Source organism: Cetorhinus maximus, chromosome 24 (assembly GCF_964194155.1).
Source record: "Cetorhinus maximus chromosome 24, sCetMax3.hap1.1, whole genome shotgun sequence".
NCBI classification, from domain to species: Eukaryota; Metazoa; Chordata; class Chondrichthyes; order Lamniformes; family Cetorhinidae; genus Cetorhinus; species Cetorhinus maximus.
The window spans coordinates 36,722,658-36,743,824 of NC_135902.1; the positions used below are offsets into that span (position 1 = coordinate 36,722,658).

A 21,167-nucleotide genomic window follows, 5' to 3' on the forward strand; every position below is an offset into this window, starting at 1 on the left:
GTGGTGGTGGGGATGCAGAATGAAAGACAAGTTTAAAAAATAACCATCGATTGCTCAAAAAAATTTGTAATTCATGACCCAAGTGTACACACATTAATGTTATGCTCAACTGAAAGCCTTTCTGGCACTTCCCTCTCATCTCTTTCGATGGTGGAGTGTAAATTAGTTTTGCATAATTAAGTAATCAGTGAATGACAATGCCACTAATTTTCCTTTACATCATCTTAGTCTTATGCAGTATTTATGTATTTAAATTTCTTACCTAAATAACTTGTTATACTTTAACAAGACTGTATCTGCTACCCATCCATAAAATTGTGGTTCACGTTTCTCAGTGCTCAGATATAACAAGGCTTGACACTTTAAAATCACCAAGGTCTCTTCTCCACTCCCACACTTACCTGAGATTTTCTGTTGCTGGTCCATTTCATTTTGTAGCTTTTCATGGTTAATGTCCTGTGGTGGCTTTTCAGGTGTCACCGGTTGTTCACTTGTTGCAGTCAGAGTAGTAAATGTGCTGATCACCAGAATGACTAGGCCAACCCAGAGAATAATCTGAAGAAATTCAAACATATCAACAGATATGTAGTATTCACAAACTTTCATAACCATTTGAAAGATACATACTTTGTTTTATTTAAAATGGGGTGTGGTCAATAGTAAAATCCAATAAGCAATAATCGTTGTTTAACTATGTAATGGTAGGCATTTTCAGTCCTATAAACATTTCTCATTTAAATGCCAGAAGACACAGCTTAGGGGCCATTAATGCCAAAAGTATCAAAATACATGATCTTTATTTGATCAAAACCATCTTGTATTTTCCACAAGGGATATTCCAAATTCATTTCCACTTCCTATGCAAGAAAACACTTCTCAAACAATGTTGTACATTGCTGAATATTTAACTGGCTTATGTCATGATAATGAAGGGAAAACACCAAACTGCGACTGGAAATATTGGACTTTAAAAATTAGATAAGAGTTTTTAAAAATGCACAGAAGCCACTGGCTGGAATGCTGCAGGGTGAGTCCCGAAGAGATAATGGAACACCACCCTGTTGCCAGGCAAGGTACTTCTAAAGACATCCAGAAACTAATTGATCCCTCTGGTAGAGACAATAGGCCATAATGGGAGATGAGTATTAGCTCATCAAGAAATCCTGTGAGCAATGCCCAGGCAAATTTGTGAATTTGCTTCCCACTTGGAATATACAAAGAAGAGGTTAAAAGTGAGCTGAAAAACTACCCCAGTGTCTGTCTGTTGGTGGGTGTTCTGAGAGAGAGCAAATGCTGTAAGTTTGACTCAGAAGTAACTGCCACAGTAACCCTGCAAATCGCCATTTTCTCTCTCCCTCCCTATCGAATTCAACACTACTGGAGTCTCAAAACCGACTATTCGTCTACCGGAGTCAACTCTACTGGAATCTCGAATTGCAACGGCCACAACACTCAATCACCTACTCCCGAGTCAAGGACTGTTCCATATACCTTTTCTTAAAAGGTACATATATGTATTCACTTACTTCAAACTAAATTCTTACTTTTAACCTGTACGGCTGTATATGCGTGTGTTTTATCCTTTCTTGCCTTTTGTAGTTAATAAACTTACTCCTACCTTTAACTCAAAGTCTGATCAAATTGGCTCCTTCAAAACCAGAACGATTGGGTCTGGGAAAAAGGCATCTGCAAAAGGGATCCTTTATAGATTGAATCGCATTGCAACCAACAGGGGAGGCTGAACAAAGACAGGGAGCCAGTTCATTCCTCCTCTCCCGTGCTATAACAATTTGGGGTCATCCCAGCCAGACGGTGACAAACTGAGGGGTCTTGCCTGGATCAACAACTTTGGGGAACCTTACCTGGGGGTGGGTCAGAACACTTATTACAGAGTTAAAATAAAGAGTTCAAAAGAATCACCATTTAATAGATAGAGTAATTACAGTGGTCTCTGGTGCTGCACTTACATTGGAGAATCACTTCTTAAATGGCCAGTTTTACTGCACCACCTTTTAGCATTCATACAGCCATCCAATGCAGGAATTCTGCTGCAGCCATAGGCCTCTGTCAGGAATAATTCTACATGTAATTTACCAACCTGCCAACAGCAGACATGATTCAATGGTAACCTACTAATGTTTATACATCAAGATTTTAAGAGATGTTAGGTTTAATAATTATTGCAGGAAGCAAAAATGAGGAGTGCTACCAATAGCCTACACTCGATGAATTGTTCAGTTAACATGATAAATAAGAAGCCTGAAAAAGCTTTTCAAGGAAATTACATTCTGTGCTTACTAATTACAAGGCAGTAGTCTTAAGTCTGCTTAGTCTTAGGCAGAAATACATTTTGTTCCATAAGCAGTCTGCTTGTTAAACGGTAATTATATATATTTTTTTGAGAGAGAGTAGTTTCGTGACGTTTTTTTTAAGTTAAGGATGTTTTATATTGTAGCTGCCATTCTGACTGCCAGGCTCTGAACCAAATTTCTGGGGCCAGCAGACAGCTGAGCTGTTTATAAATCTAATTTGACATTATCCCACATTGTATCAAACCCAAATAATATGAGATGGCCTGCAACAACCAGTATCAAAATGCTGAGTTGAGTGTCAGATCAGGACCCAGCTCTATGGTTACATAATTATGTTGTACCAATATGATTCCAGGGTGACAGGAAAGAAGTGAAAACATAATGTTTCCAAACCATCACAGTCAACAAAATAGACCAACAGACCCTGCCAAAGAGCACTTGTTCATCAATACATTACACAAAGTAAAGCAATCAGTAGGGTATTCAGAGTTTTATTTATTTGAGAAAGCAAATTCTGATATGTGCCACAATTACATTTGAAGTGTGTGAACAAGTACGAGTCCAGATAAGCAGAACTTTTTATTTGTACCTGGGATGTGAATACCGCTGGCAAAACCAGCATTTGTTACCCATCCCCAATTGCCCTGGAGAAGATGGTGGTGAGCCATCTTCTTGAACAGCTGCAATGTGATGTGGGTAGACCCACAGCATTGGGAAGGGAGTTCCAGGCTTTTGACTTAGTAAGAATGAAGGAATGACAATGGTGTGTGGCTTGGAGGGGAAGCTGCATGTGATGGTCTTTCCATGCGTCTGCTGCACTTGTGGTAGAGTTCACAAGTTTAGAAGGTGCTGTCGAAGGAGCCTTGGCAAGTTGCTGCAGTACATCTTGCAGATGGTACATGCTGCTGTCACTGTATGCTACTGGTGGAGAGACTGAATGTTTAACGTGGTGGATGGGGTGCCAATCAAGCAGGCTATTTTATCCTGGATAGCACTGAGCTTGAGTTTTGTTGGAGTTGCACTCATCCAGGCAAGTGGAGAGTATTCCATCACTCTCTTGATTTGTGCCTTGTGTTGTGATCCCCGAGAGGAGATAACTTTTATAAAAGATATTTGAAATCCCAGTGACCAACTTAAAAAGGAATTGCATGACAAGATTTCCAAGTTTTAAGACTTTTACTGCAACAAACTAAAAAAACTTAGTCGATAAATAATACTCTAAACTACACAAAAGATAACTTATTAAAGTCTTAACAAAACCAAGAGCCCCACAACGCATGACAGCACACTTTCTGCAGAATTGCAGGTCTTTCAGGAAACAGTCTAAAGTCACTCCCAGCTTCCATTTCTTCCCATTTTGCCATGTCATAACATCCACCAACCATTGAAAATCCTCTTCGTCAGTCTCTTGAGAATCCCCAAATTGACTTTCAGCAGTAAGACTCACTCCAGTGATTCCTTCTCCTGGCTTCGCCAGAGCAAATCTTACAGTATCCTTAAATCACTGAGTGTTCCTTCTCTTCAACCAGTGGTCAAGCTTTCCCCAGCATTCTGTCTGGTAGCTAACAGTGAATACAGCCTTTTTCCTTTGAAGACCACAACAACTGCTGTCCTGGCTCGCTCAGTCACTCTCTCTGTTCCTGTTCAAAGTCTCTGAGGCAGAAAGTCTGCAATAAGAACATCTGCTTCGGGCTTTGTTTTCAGGTATTAAACCTGGCGTGTGAATTTCAATAGCACTCAACCTGGGCCCCCCAGCCACCATAGTAACCAAGACACACAGGTTTGCTGTCACGCAGAACTCTTGGCAGATCACATGACTCTACTCATTACTGCATTTCACTTAAAGAGACAGTCCAAAACAGAACCATCCTACCTTGGCATCACAACACTTGCAGATGACGGATAGGCTTTGGTGAGTCAAGTGGTGAGTTACTCGCCACAGAATTTCTAGCCTCTGACCTGCGTGACAGCCAAGTCCACTCCGGTTCTCACCTGGCTGTTTCAAGTGCACAAATCAACGGAGGTCACTGAATGGCGGTCAGTCAGAGTCTGAATGGCGGTCAGTCAGAGTCTGGATGGTGCTCAGCGTTGGCTCAATGGTAGCATCCTCACCTTCAACTCAGTAGATTGTGGGTTCAAGACCAAGTCCAAAAGCCTTGAGCACAAAATTGAGACTGACATTTCAGTCTAGTACTGAGACAGTTCTGAACTGAAATAGCATCTTCTAGAGAAGACATTTAACTGAGGCTCCATCTGCCCTCTCAAGATGTAGTAAAAGATCCCAAGATCAGGGTATCAATAATCAGCTGGATATTTAGAATCATTAATGTGCATAGTTCCACTCTATTATGTTGAAAATATTGCTGAAGCTGTGGGAAGGGGGGTGGGGATAAAGGACAAGTTTAAAGAATAACCATCAGTTGGTCAAAATATCTTTAATTTGGGATCAAAGAACTCACACAGACCATTAGTGTTGCATTCAACTGAAAGGGCCTTTCTGGCACTTCTCTCTCACCTCTTCAATTGGTTGAGTGTAAATTAGTTCTGCATAATGTTACACAGCTAAGCTTTATATAGAAAATGACTATGTTAATATTGGACTAAAGCCACTGGTTGAGTTTTTTTAAAAGACTGCACAACAGCATTTCAGGTAACTTAAAGCTCAGCTTCTAAGATGGCTGAACATTAACATTGCTGTACCTTCCAAATTACAAAACTGTTCTAACGGTGCTAGCCTGTTTAGAAGAACCCACCAGAGATAATCAACTTAGAAGAATGTGAATGGCCCATCTCATGACCCATTTACAAAACATCCTGGAATCAACTTGCTATGACCATGTTTGGGTAATTGGTCAGCTGGTGAGAGGGGATCATGCAATGAGCCAATTAACCTTTTGTTTTAAGGAACATAAGAGGCGCAGAAGGTGCTGGTCCCAGAGTGGACACTGCGTCTCTCTCTCTCTCTCCCCCAATCCATCTTGCAAGTTTGAGCCCTGCCTGTTTGGCCAGTTATATGCCACAGACAGCATCTAAAAACCAACCTAGCAGCTGCTGACTCCAGGAATCCAAATGTAAATCTTCTATCGACATCTTTAAATCATCTAGTTGCAGAAATCTAAAGGACCTTCAGTCCAGTCTGAAACCATCCAAGGCATCAATCTACCGAATCATATATAACTGGCTTTTTTGGACTTTTGATCTACTTAACCTATCCTCCCCTTTGTAACTTGTGTGTGTGTGTATGATAGAGAGAGCTCTTGAATGTGAGTGCATCGGAGCACTATTATTCTTATTTAGATCAGGTGTTGAGTATAATAAATACTATTCTCTTTTTAAATACTTAAGAAAACCTGTGTGTTTTTTTCCCACAGTCACAGCAGGCAAGCATATCTTTTTTAAAATACCATGTTGCACTCAAATGAGAACTGGGAGAAGAGGGAAGCCATTTTACCCCTTCTCACCTGGTCACAGCAATAAGTATGAGCAATGAAACGCAATGCCACTAATTTTCCTTTACAGCATTTTAGTACTATGCAGTATTTATGTATTTAAATTTCTTACTCAAGTAACTATGTCCCATTTAACAAGTCTATCTGTTATGCTGCAGCACCCATCCATAAAACTGTGGCTCACTCTTCTCAATGCCAAGATAAAATAAGGGATTTAATACTTCAAAACCACCAAGGTCAGGTACTAAATAAACAAGTTAAAGTAGTACCTCATATGTGAACAAAGATGAGGGAAAAACAAAATACAGTTAGTAAGTAAAAATTCAGTACTTGTCCCAATCACTCCTCCTGAGGCTAAATTCCACACTCTGCTGTACAAGGCCAATGTGTAATCTTGTGCTTATTATGAAATCAGTTAGCCACTTGATGCTTCTTGCTCATTGCTTTAACACATCAATAATGCTTGATACACTACACGGTTAGTTTAGTAAGTATATTGCATAGTTTATTTGGATAATGAACCATGTAAACTAGGAAGGTATTAGCCTTGATCCTTAACCAGCCCCGGTATAATCAGAGACAGGGCAGTGATCAGAAGCAGTAAAAAGTGTCTTTTGCATCCATGACTATGGAGAGGAAGAATGAAAAAGAAAACACAGACTTTCACTTTAGGTCATGATCAGATGAAAAAGGCTGTGTACATACACAGGGACCAGGTTTGTCTATGGCTCCTTCTTCCCACCATGATTCAACAGCCTGCAAACCCTCACATATAGGATGGCCACTGAGCTGCTGGAAGACTGCTGGTGCCAGCATAACAGCATGCTAAGGTGTCTTTGTGCTTTTTGTGTCACCAAAGAGGCAGGAGTACAAAAAGAGGATAATTTCTTACTATAAACTTAACACATTTAATAGCTTAAATGGCATTTTCTTCTTCTTAGCCTCTCATGTTCACAGTAGTATGAATTTAGAATTTTATCTATATCTTTACTATTCCTATATCCACGCTTTACTTGACTAGTTTTGTGCTGTACCAAATTTTTGCACAAGTTATAACAATGAACCATCACAATTGTAATAAAGGTGGCTAGAAATCATTTATATTATACTAGTTAACTAATGCCTAGAAGGAAGTTAGCAGTCAAAAACCAATTTTGAAGTAGAGATGACATTCATAAACTGCTCTAACTTTGAAGTTTATGCAGCCATCTCAAACCTTGAATAGTGTTACTGCCTAATATGTCTACCCTACCCTTCAATTACTATATACACTCTTCTATTAAACAGGATTGGTTTACAACCTGTAATTCTCTCCCCAGTATGCAAGAGAAGTAGATTCGTAACTTTTTTCCAACATTATAGTTTTACTAAGATCCATAATTGATAGATATTATATAGTATCTTCTAGCATGAGGGTTCACTTTCAGCAAAATCATAATTTAAAAATTCTAATGGTGGGTGAATTTAAGGCATAATTTTTCATGTGGATTCAACGGTCCACTAGTCTGGTTTGCCCCCCAAAGCAACGACTTAATACATGTGTCAACGTATTTTGCAACAGTTTACTGCATGGATGCGACTTCCGTGTTAGAAAACGAAGCAAAAGCTGGAAACCAGCTGTCACAAAAACAGTTGACTGATTTCTGGCAGTAATACAGCAGTTGTTCAGCCAAAAGAAACATCTGGTTTTCAAGGCAGGAAACAGAAAATCACAGCAAATAATATGCCATAAAGCCATGCTTTTCTTTTAACAATTCCTTTATAAATTGTAACATGATATATTTTCAATTTGTTGCATGCAATACCAATTTTCAAAAATACAATACAATTTTAATTCCATAAATACAATAGCTGCACCCAACATCAAGTTAATGGAATAATCGTGGCCTTTGAAAAGTGCAGGTTCGATGAACCAACCTAGGTTTCCAAATTTTTAAAGGGGCAACAAGTAAGTCCACACTTTCTTCTATCAGGGCATCTTGGAAAAAAAATACACTGAGTGAAATTTTAAGATGACTAAGCTAATAATTGGGAAGCCAATAAATTTCTCTAAGTTCCACTTTTGCTTGTCACTCAAATTCACCTGCTAATTGGGATTAGTATAATGAGCAAAGTCAATAAGAATATCTGGAAATGGTTGACAAGCTGCTGTTGACCTGTTGAACAGTGTGGTTATAATCATAACAATATGAACTCCATTATAAAAAGCATATGAATTTAAAAAATAAACAAGAGGTATTAAGGCAGACGTTGATATTTGGGCATTAAGAACTAATGTTCAGGATAAACCAAACCTTCCTCTTTACACCAAACCCGGATAGGAAACTGTCTGAATTTCATTGGTGCACCCTGTACTCACTACCAACATCCAAAAAGCATTTCAACCTCAGCATTGGCTGCAATACCAATTGTCACAGCAATGATAAACAATAAATATTTCAATTTGACAATCATTATAAAGGTAAATGTAGCATGGCTAAGGTGCCACTAAAAGGATGGTGATATAGACTGAAAAAACAATGTATGCCCACCCCCCCACACACACATACAGACATATATATGAATATATAGCATTGCATTAATGTAATTTCTTCCTTATGCACAAAAGATTCAATTTCGGAATGAGATTTATGAGGGACAGGATAAAGTAAGAATTCTGATTTAGGATTCAACTGTCTCCAAGTATCAAGTTATTATGACCACTGGTCAAAGCTATTATTTGTCTGTAAAAGATAACCTCAGCATCCCTGATGCATTGTACAGTTTGGTGAGGCGTGCACAAAAAAACAATCCCATGCTCAAGGGACTTCAAACTGGGAAATCCAAACAAGTACAACTTCCATTTGGTTTTTTTTTAAACAGATCAAGTGCTCTCCCTCTAGGGGGATGCCTCATTTAGCCCAAATCCAGAATAATTATATGCAGGCCAAAGCTTAAGGGCCTCAGAGTTGGCACATTAGCAATACTACAAGGATGTAACTAGCTAAACCCATGCAGGTCCTCAGCACACTGCACTGGTAAGTTTCCACCCAAGGTTTTAGGGAATTAAGTTAGACGGTTTTCTAGGGTCAATGTGGAAAAAGCCACCAGTGGCAAATCCCACTAAGTGGCATTAATGACCTAGCCTTCAAATCATCAATAGTGCTCCACAATACTGTGTAACTGTCTGGCTCAAGTATTAGATTACTAAGTTGCTAAATATCCAATTTGTCATCATCAAGCATGTTAACTGAGCTGATTCAACCCCTAATAGATCTTTCTTATTTTTCTTAATTTGCTAGTCTGCACATGTCATTCATTGGTCATTGACAGCTAACTGACATGGTGTTCTTGAATCCTTGTTAGACAGACAACAGGTACCAAGAACTCCTCTCAAATGGAGATCGTAAGCAGCTTAATTCACCACTAAAAATTGAATCCATTGCATTACTGCCTGCCCCTCCCCCCACAATAGAATAGGTATACACTGTACTGTTTAATGCTAACCAGAAGAAGAAGATAGATATTTTTGGAAAATTTGTTTTCAAATTAAGAACTGTTTTCCTTAGAGAAAAGACAGCTGAAAGGAGATTTGATAGAGGTATTCAAAATCATGAGGGGTCTTGGACAGAGTAGATAGGGAGAAACTGATCCCACTCGTGAAAGGATAGAGAACGAGGGGGCACAGATTTAAACTAATTAGTAAGAGAAGCGAAAGTGATGAGGAGAAACTTTTTAATGCAGTGGGTGATTGGGGTTTGGAATGCACTGCCTGAGAGTGTGGTGGAGGCAGGTTCCACTGAAGCATTCAAAAGGGAATTGTAGACTGTTATCTGAAAAGGAAATATGTGCAAGGTTACGGGGAGAAGGTGTTGGAATGGTACAAGGCGAGTTGTTCATTTGGAGAGCCAGTGCAGACACGATGAGCCAAATGGCCTCCTTCTGCACCATAACAATTCTGTGATTCTTCACTTGTTTAAGCTCAAGCTTTGAAAGCCATTCAAGAAGGTGCAATATAAAAGGTTGTTGCATAAGATAGAAGTTCACTGTATTGGGGGGGTAATGTATTAGCATGGATTTAGGATTGCTTAACACACAGAAGTTGGGATTAATGCGTCTTTTACAGGTTGGAAAGACGTAACTAGTGGAGTGCCACAAGGTTCAGTCCTAGGGCCTCAGTTATTACTATCTATATTAATGATTTGGAGGAGGGGTCAGAGTGTAATGTATCCAAATTTGCTGGCGAAACAAAAATAGGTGGGAGGGCATGTTGTGATGAGGACATAAGGAATCTGCAAGGAGATATAGATAGGTTGAGTGAGTGGGCAAAAGGTTGGCAGATGGATTTAATATTGGAAAGTGTGAGGTCATCCACTTTGGTAGGAAGAATCAAAAGGCAGACTATTATTTAAATGGAGAGAGACTCCAAACAAGTGCAGCACCGTGGAATCTGGGTGTTCTTGTGCATGAAACAAAAAGTTAGCATGCAGGTGCAGCTAATAATTAAGATGGCAAATGGAATTTTGGCCCGTATTGCTGGGTGGTTGGAGTTTAAAAATAGAGAAGTCTTGTTACAACTGTACAGGGTGTGGGTGAGGCCACACCTGGAGTACTGTGTAGAGTTTTGGTCCCTGTATTTGAGAAAGGGTATATAGCATTGGATGTAGTTCAAAAGAAGTTCACTAGGCTGATTCCTGGGATGAAGGGGTTGACTTATCAAGAACAGCTAAACACATTAGGCCTTTATTCATTAGAGTTTAGAAGAATAAGGGGTGATCTTTTGAAACACAAGATTCCGAGGGGGCTTGACAGGGTAGATGTTGAGAAGGTGTTTCCACTAGTGGGGGAATTGTGAACTAGGGGACATAGTTAGTAAGGGAACACTCATTTAAAACTGAGATGTGAAGGTATTTCTTCTCCCAGAGGGCAGTGAATGTCTGGAATTCTCTACCCCACAGAGTTGTAGAGGCTATTTAAAGAGGAGGTAGATAGATCTTTTAAATAATCGGGGAATTGAGGGTTATGAGGAGCTGGCACAAAAGAGAAGCCATGATCTTATTGAGTGGCAGGGCAGGCTTGAGGGGCCGAATGGCCTACTCCAGTTCCTATTTCTTAAGTTATGTTCAATGCACCAGTTTAAAAAGCCAGAGAGAGCACCCAGAGCAACTAGTCCACTGTTGATGCATGAACCTTGGCAACCATGTTGACAAACTATTTGAATGTATGAATGTCACAACCAAACCCAGTCCTTTCCTCACCAGTTATCCACAGGCACGCTCGATCCCAATCAGAAAACCTGGCAAACCTTCCTCCTATCTAAACTAAGGGGACTGGCACCAAGTATACTTGGCTGCCTCTGTCCTACCTGAAATCAGTTGACTCAGGACAGACTGCGATTAAACTTAGACTTTTCTTGTTCGTGTGCCTCATTTAGTCACTGCATAAACTTGCAAACAATTTGGGAAAGCACAGTTAACAGATGAAAGAGTTAGCAACAAAATATGTTGAAGCCAGTTCAAGAAGACAGTGGAATTAAATCTGTCCTTTTCTAGAAAGACTGCATCATTTCAGAAACACTGGTACAGTCAAGGCCTTAGTGAATTTACATCTCATCACCTTGAATAGGGAAATTGGTTAGTTTACAAGAAAGAATTCCTGATTAATGTCCCAAGTTGTGTGGACTGCCCTCCTCCCCCGTGCCATCTGTCACTGCAAACCTGTTGACCAGGCAGTTAAATCATTCTACTCTTAGAAAAACAAAAAATGTCTTTAATTTAAACTTCTTACGTGCTAAGCAAAGATCCGGCCACTAAGAAAATATAACCAGCTGGCTTACTATAAACTATACAGTCTAAATAAAGTTTAAGTGACTAGATCAAAGAGTCTTTTCTTATTTCGTTCTATTTATAAAATGTGTTCCCACATCAACACACTAATATGGGACATTGAAAAAAAAATACAATGCACTTTTATTAGGCCACAGTACAACCATCAAGAAAGAAACTCCTTCAACATTTTTAAACATGTTTCAGCTTAATTAAAACAAAGGGTAACAAAGTACCATGTGGCTTTAATCCCGTAAGAAACTAGGCAAGCCTTTGCAACATGTTAAGTAAAATGTACATTGCAATACAATATTACACATGTAAAAGAAATGCAAGAGGAAAAAGGTGGTGAAGGACACAATTTACAAATGAAAAAAGTAAAGTTGCAACACTAACCACGAACACCATCAGGCAAGATTTTCAGCCGTTCAGGACAACTGCAGAATGTTATTGGATACTACACATCAACTTCTGTCACAGTCAACTGTTCTAATAATTTCCATTTTATAGTTTGCTCCACTTTTAAGTGTACGGAGTTTAATTTTAAGTACTGTAAACCCTACCCCAAAGGAGAGGGGGAAATAATTAATTAGAGTAAATTAACATTCTAGGATTCATTCTCTTTCTCCAACTCTATTTGATAATTTAAACAAGACTTTTTTTTTGCTGTCATATGATTAAATACATGCATGTATTTTAAAAGCTGTCAGTGAAATTCAGTCCTCATGGCACTGCAGCTGTATCATTTGGGACAACCAAAATAGCTGCTTAGAGAATTTCTGGTTGCAATTGCCCTAGGAGAATTAAACCAGAAAAATTATGTACGTATAAATCTAGTATGACAGTGATGTAATTCAAGCTATTGCAAATGAAATAATAATACCAGTTATCTTTCATTGCCATTTTGTCATCTTGACTAGAATTGCCTTTGGCAACTACCATAGGGCTTACGTAGCTCTACTGATAATAGAAAAAGTGCTGTGCAATTTTATTTCAAACTATTTTTATCCCCAGGTGTTCCCCATCGCCTACTGCAAAAGTAGCTCAGCTTCACAAAGTCTCTTTCACCCAAGCTGGTAAAGCAAGGCAGGTGATTGACTGCTAAAATGCCACTCCACGATCACCCAACAGAAGGACATATTTGCAGTGGAGGGACAAACCTTCAATTTCCCCTTTGCCACGAGAGAACACTGCACAACTGCAGAACGCTTAGTTGACTAGGAAAAAAACTAATTTAGCTACCCCACTGCGAAAGATCGTACAAAATTTTCCTCAACTGATTGGGAAATCAGTGATTTACTATATGCAATGCTGGATTTCTAATGACAAAAATCCTTTACTTGTCAGAAACTAACTTGAACTAGATGCAATAGATTTTAAATATAAATTTTAAAATATCTTTTGTAGGGACAGTTGGAAAAGGAAGTGAAATACTACATGCCGCTTCGAAGGATTGATGCCTGAAAGCATGTGGAGGCAACAGAGTGGGAGTTCAGCCATGGAGCAAAATATTCCAGTATTAATCATGATGTTAGTGAGGGGCTTTTTTTGCCAAACTGAATTTTCTAGCTTTTTCCAGGAGTACAGAATTATGAGGGGGATAAGTTCTGGTGTATTATAAATACATATTTACCACATATTTGAATGATGTTCCATAAAAGGACAGAAATAGCAATCAAAATGAATCACTGCAGCATGGATGAATAGCAAAACCTACAATCCCTCTGGTATAGCATTAGGAATTTTAACACTGTTCCCTTCCCAACCGCTATCTTCAGAAAGGGAAGTAGAGACTTTAAGGAATTACAAAATTAAGATGTGAAAGTGAGGCAGAAGTTATCTTCAGAATTGGAACTGGGTGGGCAGAAGTAAAACGGCTTCCCGCTTCTTTATGAATTAGAAAACTAACCTGTGCAGTGAAACCATTCTTCTGGATTTTCCTGTAGATAAGCGCTGGGCAAACAAAACAGATGAGGCTCCCCATGGTGGCACCTGTCAATCCAAGGATCGTTTCCACTGACAAAGGAGGAACAGTAAGTGTTAGAATATAAAAATGGATCAACCTTTCTGGTCTAATGCACGTGCAATAACAAATATGGCTTCCCTTTTGAATTCATAGATTCTATTACTGAAATGAATAACTGATAGTCTGAACTGCAAGCATACTGTTGTCCACGATTGTGGTTGTTCTCCCCTTTTGACTGATATATACAAATTGCCCTACTAGTAAACTAAACAAAATTAACAAAAATCAGCAACATTCCTTTAAATGGGAAGTATATCAACTTTATCTGCATAGTACTCTTACTATGTTAGTATCAGCTTGCCCACAAACGAGGCAACTGATCAATTACTTAGTTTGTTGCTATTCACATTAAACTGGTAGGAACTTAGTATGAATCTGAGCATTCAATACCACTAAATGGCTTTCCTGAAATTGTTATGCATCTAACCGTTCCTTCCACCAATATAACGCATACAATAATCTTCCACTGACTTTCACATGCACAACAGGAAAATGTCATCAAGTATATACTGTATCATTAAGGAAGAACTGCAAAACAATAACTTTCGTGGTCACAGAAATAAATTGAAATGCAGTAGGACCATCTGAAGTAGGCAAATCAAATAATTATCAAGCTTTTCTACACTAACTTGTGATGAAAAAGATCAGAAAACTTTATTCAGCTGTAATATTGATTTACTGCCAATTTAAACAGTTTCTGTCTTCTGTAGGTTATGTGTAATTAGTTTAGAGTCTAGTCATCTGGACTTGGGGCATTAGAATTGCCACTTTTCTCCAATGCATTTTTTCTCCAGCTGGATATAATTTTCTCAAGTGCTGTCATGAAACTTTTAGTGCTCATACAGTATTAAAACACACCGGCGGGGCACGGCATAGCCACTAGCAGACTGCAGCTCCTTTCTATACTGACGCATCTATGCCTGAAAAGCCAACTTTAAAAGAGCACTGCCCACTACCTAAAAGGTGATATATCAAATTCCCAAATCATCCATCATAACATCATTCTCGAGTATTAATGCCAATCTGTGCTAAATTACACCAACTAGTTGAGTGTGGATCTGTACTGGCTAGAAGCTGGCAAGCAGCTGCCAAAGTTAATTTCATGTAGGACCCTTACAACCAGCAGAGAAAGAAAACAGTTTCAACAGACGGTGATGATTGGTACTACTTTTTTAGGGTTGCTGATTGAAAAGGGTGAAGAGATGAAGGGATTGAAGCAGAGGGTCAAAAATTGACAAATTGGAGCCATTGGTCAGTAAAGGCAGAGTGATGGGTAAGCAGGGCTTGGTCAGTAGGAGGATACGGTGTGACAGTTTTGGTAAAGCTGGCATTTACAGAGGGTGAAGCATGGGGTTCTAATGAAGACAGCATTAGATCAGTCAAATCTTGATGTGACAAAACCATGGATAAAGGTTTCAACAGCAGATGGGGAGAGGTGTGGCAAAGGCAGGCTCTGTTATGGAAGTGGAAATTGGCGGTTTTTGTGAGGGAGAGGTTATGGGGTTGGAACTTCAGCTTGCAATTGAATAGGACAGAGAGAGCTTGTAAACAGGCTATTTCAGTTTGAGAGACAGGCAAGTATACAGAGTTTATGACAGGAGACAAAGGTGATGGCTTCCATCTTCCAAATGTTTAACTGGAGAAATTGTAATTTATCCAAGACTGGTTGGCAGACACACAAACTGATAGTAGAGAGACACTGAAAGGTTGACGGAGATCATGGAGAGTTAGAGCAAATGCCATTGTAAAGATGCAGAAGCTGACCTCATGTCTGCGGTTGATGTCACCCAAGAGCAACATGCAAAAGTGGGACAAGGATTGATCTTTGCGACTCTGTAGGTAATGGTTGAATTCAAACCCAGTGCAGATTTTCAATCACTGCAGCAGCCAGCTGCCACCACCATGACTAATTCTGTTACTGTTTCTTCAACATTTGCCTATGTGAACATAAAACTTAAAACTCAATAGTGTGACTCAACAGTTCCACAGAGCTAGGAAACAAGTGATTAAAAATTGCTCACATGTAGGTAATAAAACCTATCCTAGTTCTGTGCAGCGCTGCAACAACTTGCGAAAGGTTAGCAGTTTGACCATTTAATTTAATGTAAAATATATTAGCAGATTACACAAGGCATTGTGAATAAGTCAGGGAATACTCAGTTTTATAAGGGCAACAGCCTTGTGCCATGCAATACAATGTATCATTCTGCTGAGGTGGCACTGTATGCATTCTGCCCTTCCCCTCAAGACCCACAAATATTAAATTGCAGTAAGTAGGCACAAAATGTGGGCAATTCCTCTTAAGACACATTACAAGGTCATTAGGCAACTATTTCTCTATTGACTGCATAAGTGCTGATAAATTACTATTTCCATTTTACCTACAGATTGGAACATGCTCATAAGATCTTTTGCTCTTCCCAAAAAAGACCATAAGATGTAGGAGCAGAAGTAGGCCATACGGCCCATCGAGTCTGCTCCACCATTCAATGAGATCATGGCCGATCGGATAATCCTCAACTCCACTTTCCTGCCTTGTCCCCATAACCCTCGATTTCCTTACTGATTAAAAATCTGTCTATCTCAGCCTTTATTTTCCTTAACAACCCAGCCTCTAGAGCCCTCTGCAGTAAAGAATTCCACAGATTGACTACCCTCTGAGAAGAAATTCCTCCTCAACTCTGTTTTAAATGGGCACCCCCTTACTCTGAGATTATGCCCTCTGGTCCTAGACTTTCCCACAAGGGGAAACCACCTTTCAGCATCTACCCTGTCAAGCCCCCTAAGAATCTTCTATGTTTCAATAAGGTCTCCTCTCATTCTTCTAAACTCGAAGTACAGGCCCAACCCACTCATCCTCTCCTCATAAGAAAATCCCTTCATACCCAGGATCAACCTAGTGAACATTTTCTGGACTGCCTCCAATGCCAGTATATCTTTCCTTAGATAAGGGGACCAAAATTGTTCACATTATTCATCACATTGTAGTCTAAACTAGTGCCTTTTATACTTTTAGCAAAACTTCCCTATTTTTATACTCTATTCCCTTTAAAATAAAGGCCAACATTCCATTTGCCTTCCCTATTACCTGTTGAACTTGTATGTTAGATTTTTCATGCATAAGGACTCCCAAATCCCTCTGTGCTGCAGCCTTCTGCAGTCTTTCTCCATTTAAATAATATTCAGCTCCTTTATTCTTCCTGCCAAAGTGCATAACCTCACATTTTCCCACATTATATTCCATCTGCCAAGTTTTTGCCCACTCACTTAGCCAAACTATATCCCTCTGTGGACTTCTTGCGTCATCCTCACCACTTGCCTTCCCACCTATTTCTGTGTCATCCGCAAACTTGGCGATAGTACATTTACTTGCTTCATCTAGGTCATTAATATATATTGTAAATAATTGAGGCCCCAGCACTGGCCCCTGTGGCACTGCACTAGTTACAGGTTGCCATCCTGAAAATGCCCCCTTATCCCAACTCTGTCTTCTATTAGTCAAGCATTCCTCTATCCATGCTAATATACTATCCCCAACACCATCAGCTCTTATCTTATTAAGTAGCCTTTTGTGTGGTACCTTATCGAATGCCTTTTGGAAATCCAAATATATTATATCTGCTGGTTCCCCTTCATCTATCCTGCTTGTTACCTGCTCAAAGAATTCTAATAAATTTGTAAGGCATGATTTCCCCTTCATGAAGCCATGCTGACTCTGCTTGATTAGATTATATATTTTCATTGCTCTGTTATTACATCCTTTATAATAGACTCCAACATTTCCCCAATGACAGATGTTAAGCTAACTGGCCTATAGTTAGCCGTTTTTTGTCTCTCTCCCTTTTTGAATAAGGGTGCTACATTGGCCGTTCTCCAATCCTCTGGGACTTTTTCAGAATCTAAGGGTTCTTGGAAGATTACTACAAGTGCATCCACTATCTCTGTAGCTACTTCCTTTAATATCCTAGGATGCAACCCATCAGGTCCAGGGGACTTATTGGCCTTTAGCCCCATTAGTTTCCCTAGTACTTTTTCTCAGTGATAGTTATTGTATTTATTTTCCCCCCCCCCCCACCCCCCCACCCCTTTGCCCGTTGATTATTTAGTATTTTTGGCATGCTATTAGCGTCTTCTACCGTGAAGACTGAAGTAAAGTATTTATTCAATTCCGCTGCCATTTCCTGATTCCCTATTATTTCTCCAGTTTCATTATCTAAGGGGCCTATGTTCACTTTGGTCTCTCTCTTCCTTTTTAATATATTTAAAGAAGCTCTTACTGTCCGTTTTATATTATTTGCTAGTATTTTGTCATCTTTTGCTGGTTTTTAAAACTTTCCCAATCCTCTGGCTTACCACTAATCTTTGCCACAGTGTACTTTTTTTCTTTCAATTTGATACTGTCCTTAACTTGCTTGGTTAACCATGGTTAGTTTACCCCCTTCCTTGAATCCTCCTCCCTCACTTGGATATATATCTTTGCTGAGAGTCATGATCTATTTTCTTAAATGCCTGGCATTGTTCATCAACCATCTTTTCTGCTAAACTGCTTTCCCAGTCCACTCCAGCCAACTCTGCCCCCATTCCATTGTAATTACCCTTACTTAAGTTTAGCTCAATTGTTTCCGGCCCAAGTTTCTCACTCTCAAACGGAATGTTAAATTCTACCATATTATGGTCACTGTGTCCTAGGGGATCCTTTACGCTGAGATCATTTATTAAACCTGCCTCATTACACATTGCCAGGTCCAGATCCCTGGTTGAATTCACAACATATTGTTCTAAAAAACCATCCCGGATACACTGAATTCTTGCTCGTGTCTACCTCTGCCAATTTGATTTTCCCAATCTACATGAAGATTAAAGTCACCCAAGATTAATGTACTGCCTTTTTACATGCCCTCATTACCTCCTGATTTATTCTCTATCCTACAGTATAGCTACCGTCAGGAAGCCTATAGACCACTCCCACTAGTGTCTTCTTCCCCTTGTTATTTCTTACCTCCACCCATATGGATTCTACATCTTCCCATCCAAGATCCTTTCTTTCTATCGTACTTATTCCATCTCGTGCTAACAAAGATACCCCACCACCCTTTCCTTCCTGCCTGCCCTTTCGAAAAGTCACATACCCCTGAATATTTAGATCCCAGCTTTGATCTCCTTGTAACCACATCTCCGTAATGGCTATAAGATCATACCCATTAACCTCTATTTGTGCCGTTAATTCATTTATTTTGTTCCGAATACTACGTGCATTTAAGTAAAGGGCCATTAATTTTGCTTTTTTACCATTTTTCCCCCTTTGACCCTATTTGTTGTTATTTTTTTAATGTTTGTACACTGTCCTTCCTGTCACACTCTGGGTGTCATTACCTAAATAGCTGCCCTGCAAGGCTGTCGTATCATTTTGCTTTGCAAGCCCACGTATGCCCTTTCCAGAACCCCTCCCTCTCCTCCTCTATTTAGATTAAAGCCCTCTCTACAGCCCTAGTTATTCAGTTCGCCCTGGACACTGGTCCCACCAGAACAGTTCCCTTCTGCTGGTGGCAGTGCCCCATGAACAGAAACCCATTCCTCCCACATCAATCTCTGAGCCACGCATTTAACTCCTTGACTTTACTTACACTATGTCAGTTTGCCCGTGGCTCAGGTAGCAATCCCGAGATTATTACCTTGGGGGTTCTGCTTTTTAATTTAGCTCCTAACTGTTCAAATTCTTTCAGCAGAACCTCCTTTCTAGTACTATCAATGTTGTTGGTAGCAACATGGATGATGACAACTGGATCCCTCCCCTCCCACTCCAAGTTCCTCGCTAGCTCTGAGGAGATGTACTTAACCCTGGCACTGAGCAGGCAACACAGCCTTCGGGACTCACTGCAGAGAACAGTATCTATCCCCCTAATTATACTTTCCCCTACCACTACTATGCTCCCCATTTCCTCCCCCCCCCACTCCCCCCAACTTGAATGGCTCCCTGTACCATGGTGACGTGGTCAGTTCGCTCATCCTCCCTGCAGTCCCTGCTCTCATCCACACAGCTTGCAAGAACCTTGTAACTGTTGGACAGTTGCAGGGGCCGAGGTTCCTTGATTGCTACCCCCTGGGTCCCCACACCTGCTTCACCTGCAGTCACACCCTCCTGTCCCTGATCACAGACCAAATTTGAATTACCTAATAAAAGAGGTGTGACCGCCTGCTGGAGCAAGTGTCCAGGTAGCTTTCACCCTCCCTGATGTGGCACAATGTCTGCAGCTCGGACTCTAGCTCCTTAACTTGGATCCAAAGTTCCTCAAGCTGCAAACACTTGGTAGAGATGTCTTTGCTCCGGATCACCTTGGTATCCAGCAGCTTTCCCACATGCTGCAGCAGCAACGCATCACCCATCCAGCCATCGCTATTGTATTTTATTCAATTTAATAATTAATTACTCTAGTATCCCCACTCCTTATACTTTATTATAATTAGTTTTTTTATACACACCAGTATCGATCATATACTTAACAAGCTCTCTTTAAGAAAAAGAGGAAAAAAAGACTAGAGGTCTAAACATGTAGTCCTGGACCTTGGAATGTGCCAGTCTGCAACACTCAATCGGGGACAACTCATTGCACTGGAAGATCAACAAGTTTTGGGCAGACCAAAGAGCATCTTTCACCGAGTTCATGATACTCAAGCTGCAGCTGATGTTTGTCTCGGTGTGTGTCTCTGGGAACAGCCTGTAAGAACACAGAGTCCTGTGTCACGGAGCTGCTCGGGATGAACCTTGACAAAAACCATTGAATCTCTCTCCATACCTTCTTTGCAAACGCACATTCCACAAGGTGGTGGACAACAGTCTCTTCCCCTCCACAGCTACCTCGAGGACAACATGCAGAGGGGGTGAAACTCCTGGCATGTAGGAAGGATCTGATGGGGAGGGCCTTTCTCACCACTTGCCAAGCTACATCTTGGCGCTTGTTGGAAAGTTCTGGTAATGAGGCATTCTGTCAAGTGACTTTGACAGTCTGCTCGGGGAACCATCCGATAGGATCCGCCATCTCCTTTTGCTGCAGGGCCTCTCGGGCATTACGTGCCAACCACTGCCCAATGGACTTGTGGTCAAAGGTGCTTTTCTACATATACTTTTCCATGAGGATAGGTGATATGGCACGGTCCAACTGCTTGGAGCATTCCGCATTCCACAGTAACGTGGCCAGACCCATCCTTCGCAACACCGGGGACAGGTAGAACCTCAGCACATAGTGACACTTGGTGTTTGCATACTGAGGGTCTACACAGAGCTTGATGCAGCCACACAAAAAGGCGGCCTCAGGATGAGGGCGATGTTGGGCATGTTATTTCCTCCCTTTATCTAAAGGTTTGTACATCGTGTCCCTGCAAACATGGTCCATTTTTAACCTCTAGATGAAGCAGTAGATGGCTCAGGTGATTGCCACAGCACAGCAGTGAGGAATGGGTCAGACCTGCACCACATAAAGCAACACAGAGCGCCACATACAGCAACACAGAGTGCCTCACACCTGATGACCAGGTTCTTGCCCGTGAGGGAGAGGGAGCATCGCTCCCACATGCTGAG

At 40.4% G+C, this 21,167-nt stretch overlaps 1 protein-coding gene across 1 annotated transcript in view; it reads right to left on the minus strand.

The window, feature by feature from the left end:
* slc38a10 (solute carrier family 38 member 10) overlaps nucleotides 1-21,167 on the minus strand; it is a 122,123-nt gene that overhangs the window by 57,012 nt on the left and 43,944 nt on the right. Inside the window, exons 10-11 of the mRNA XM_078571019.1 lie at nucleotides 13,475-13,581; nucleotides 402-555 (exon numbers count right to left, since the gene is read on the minus strand). Of these exons, the coding sequence (XP_078427145.1) occupies nucleotides 402-555; nucleotides 13,475-13,581 (261 nt within the window). The remainder of the gene's footprint in view (nucleotides 1-401; nucleotides 556-13,474; nucleotides 13,582-21,167) is intronic.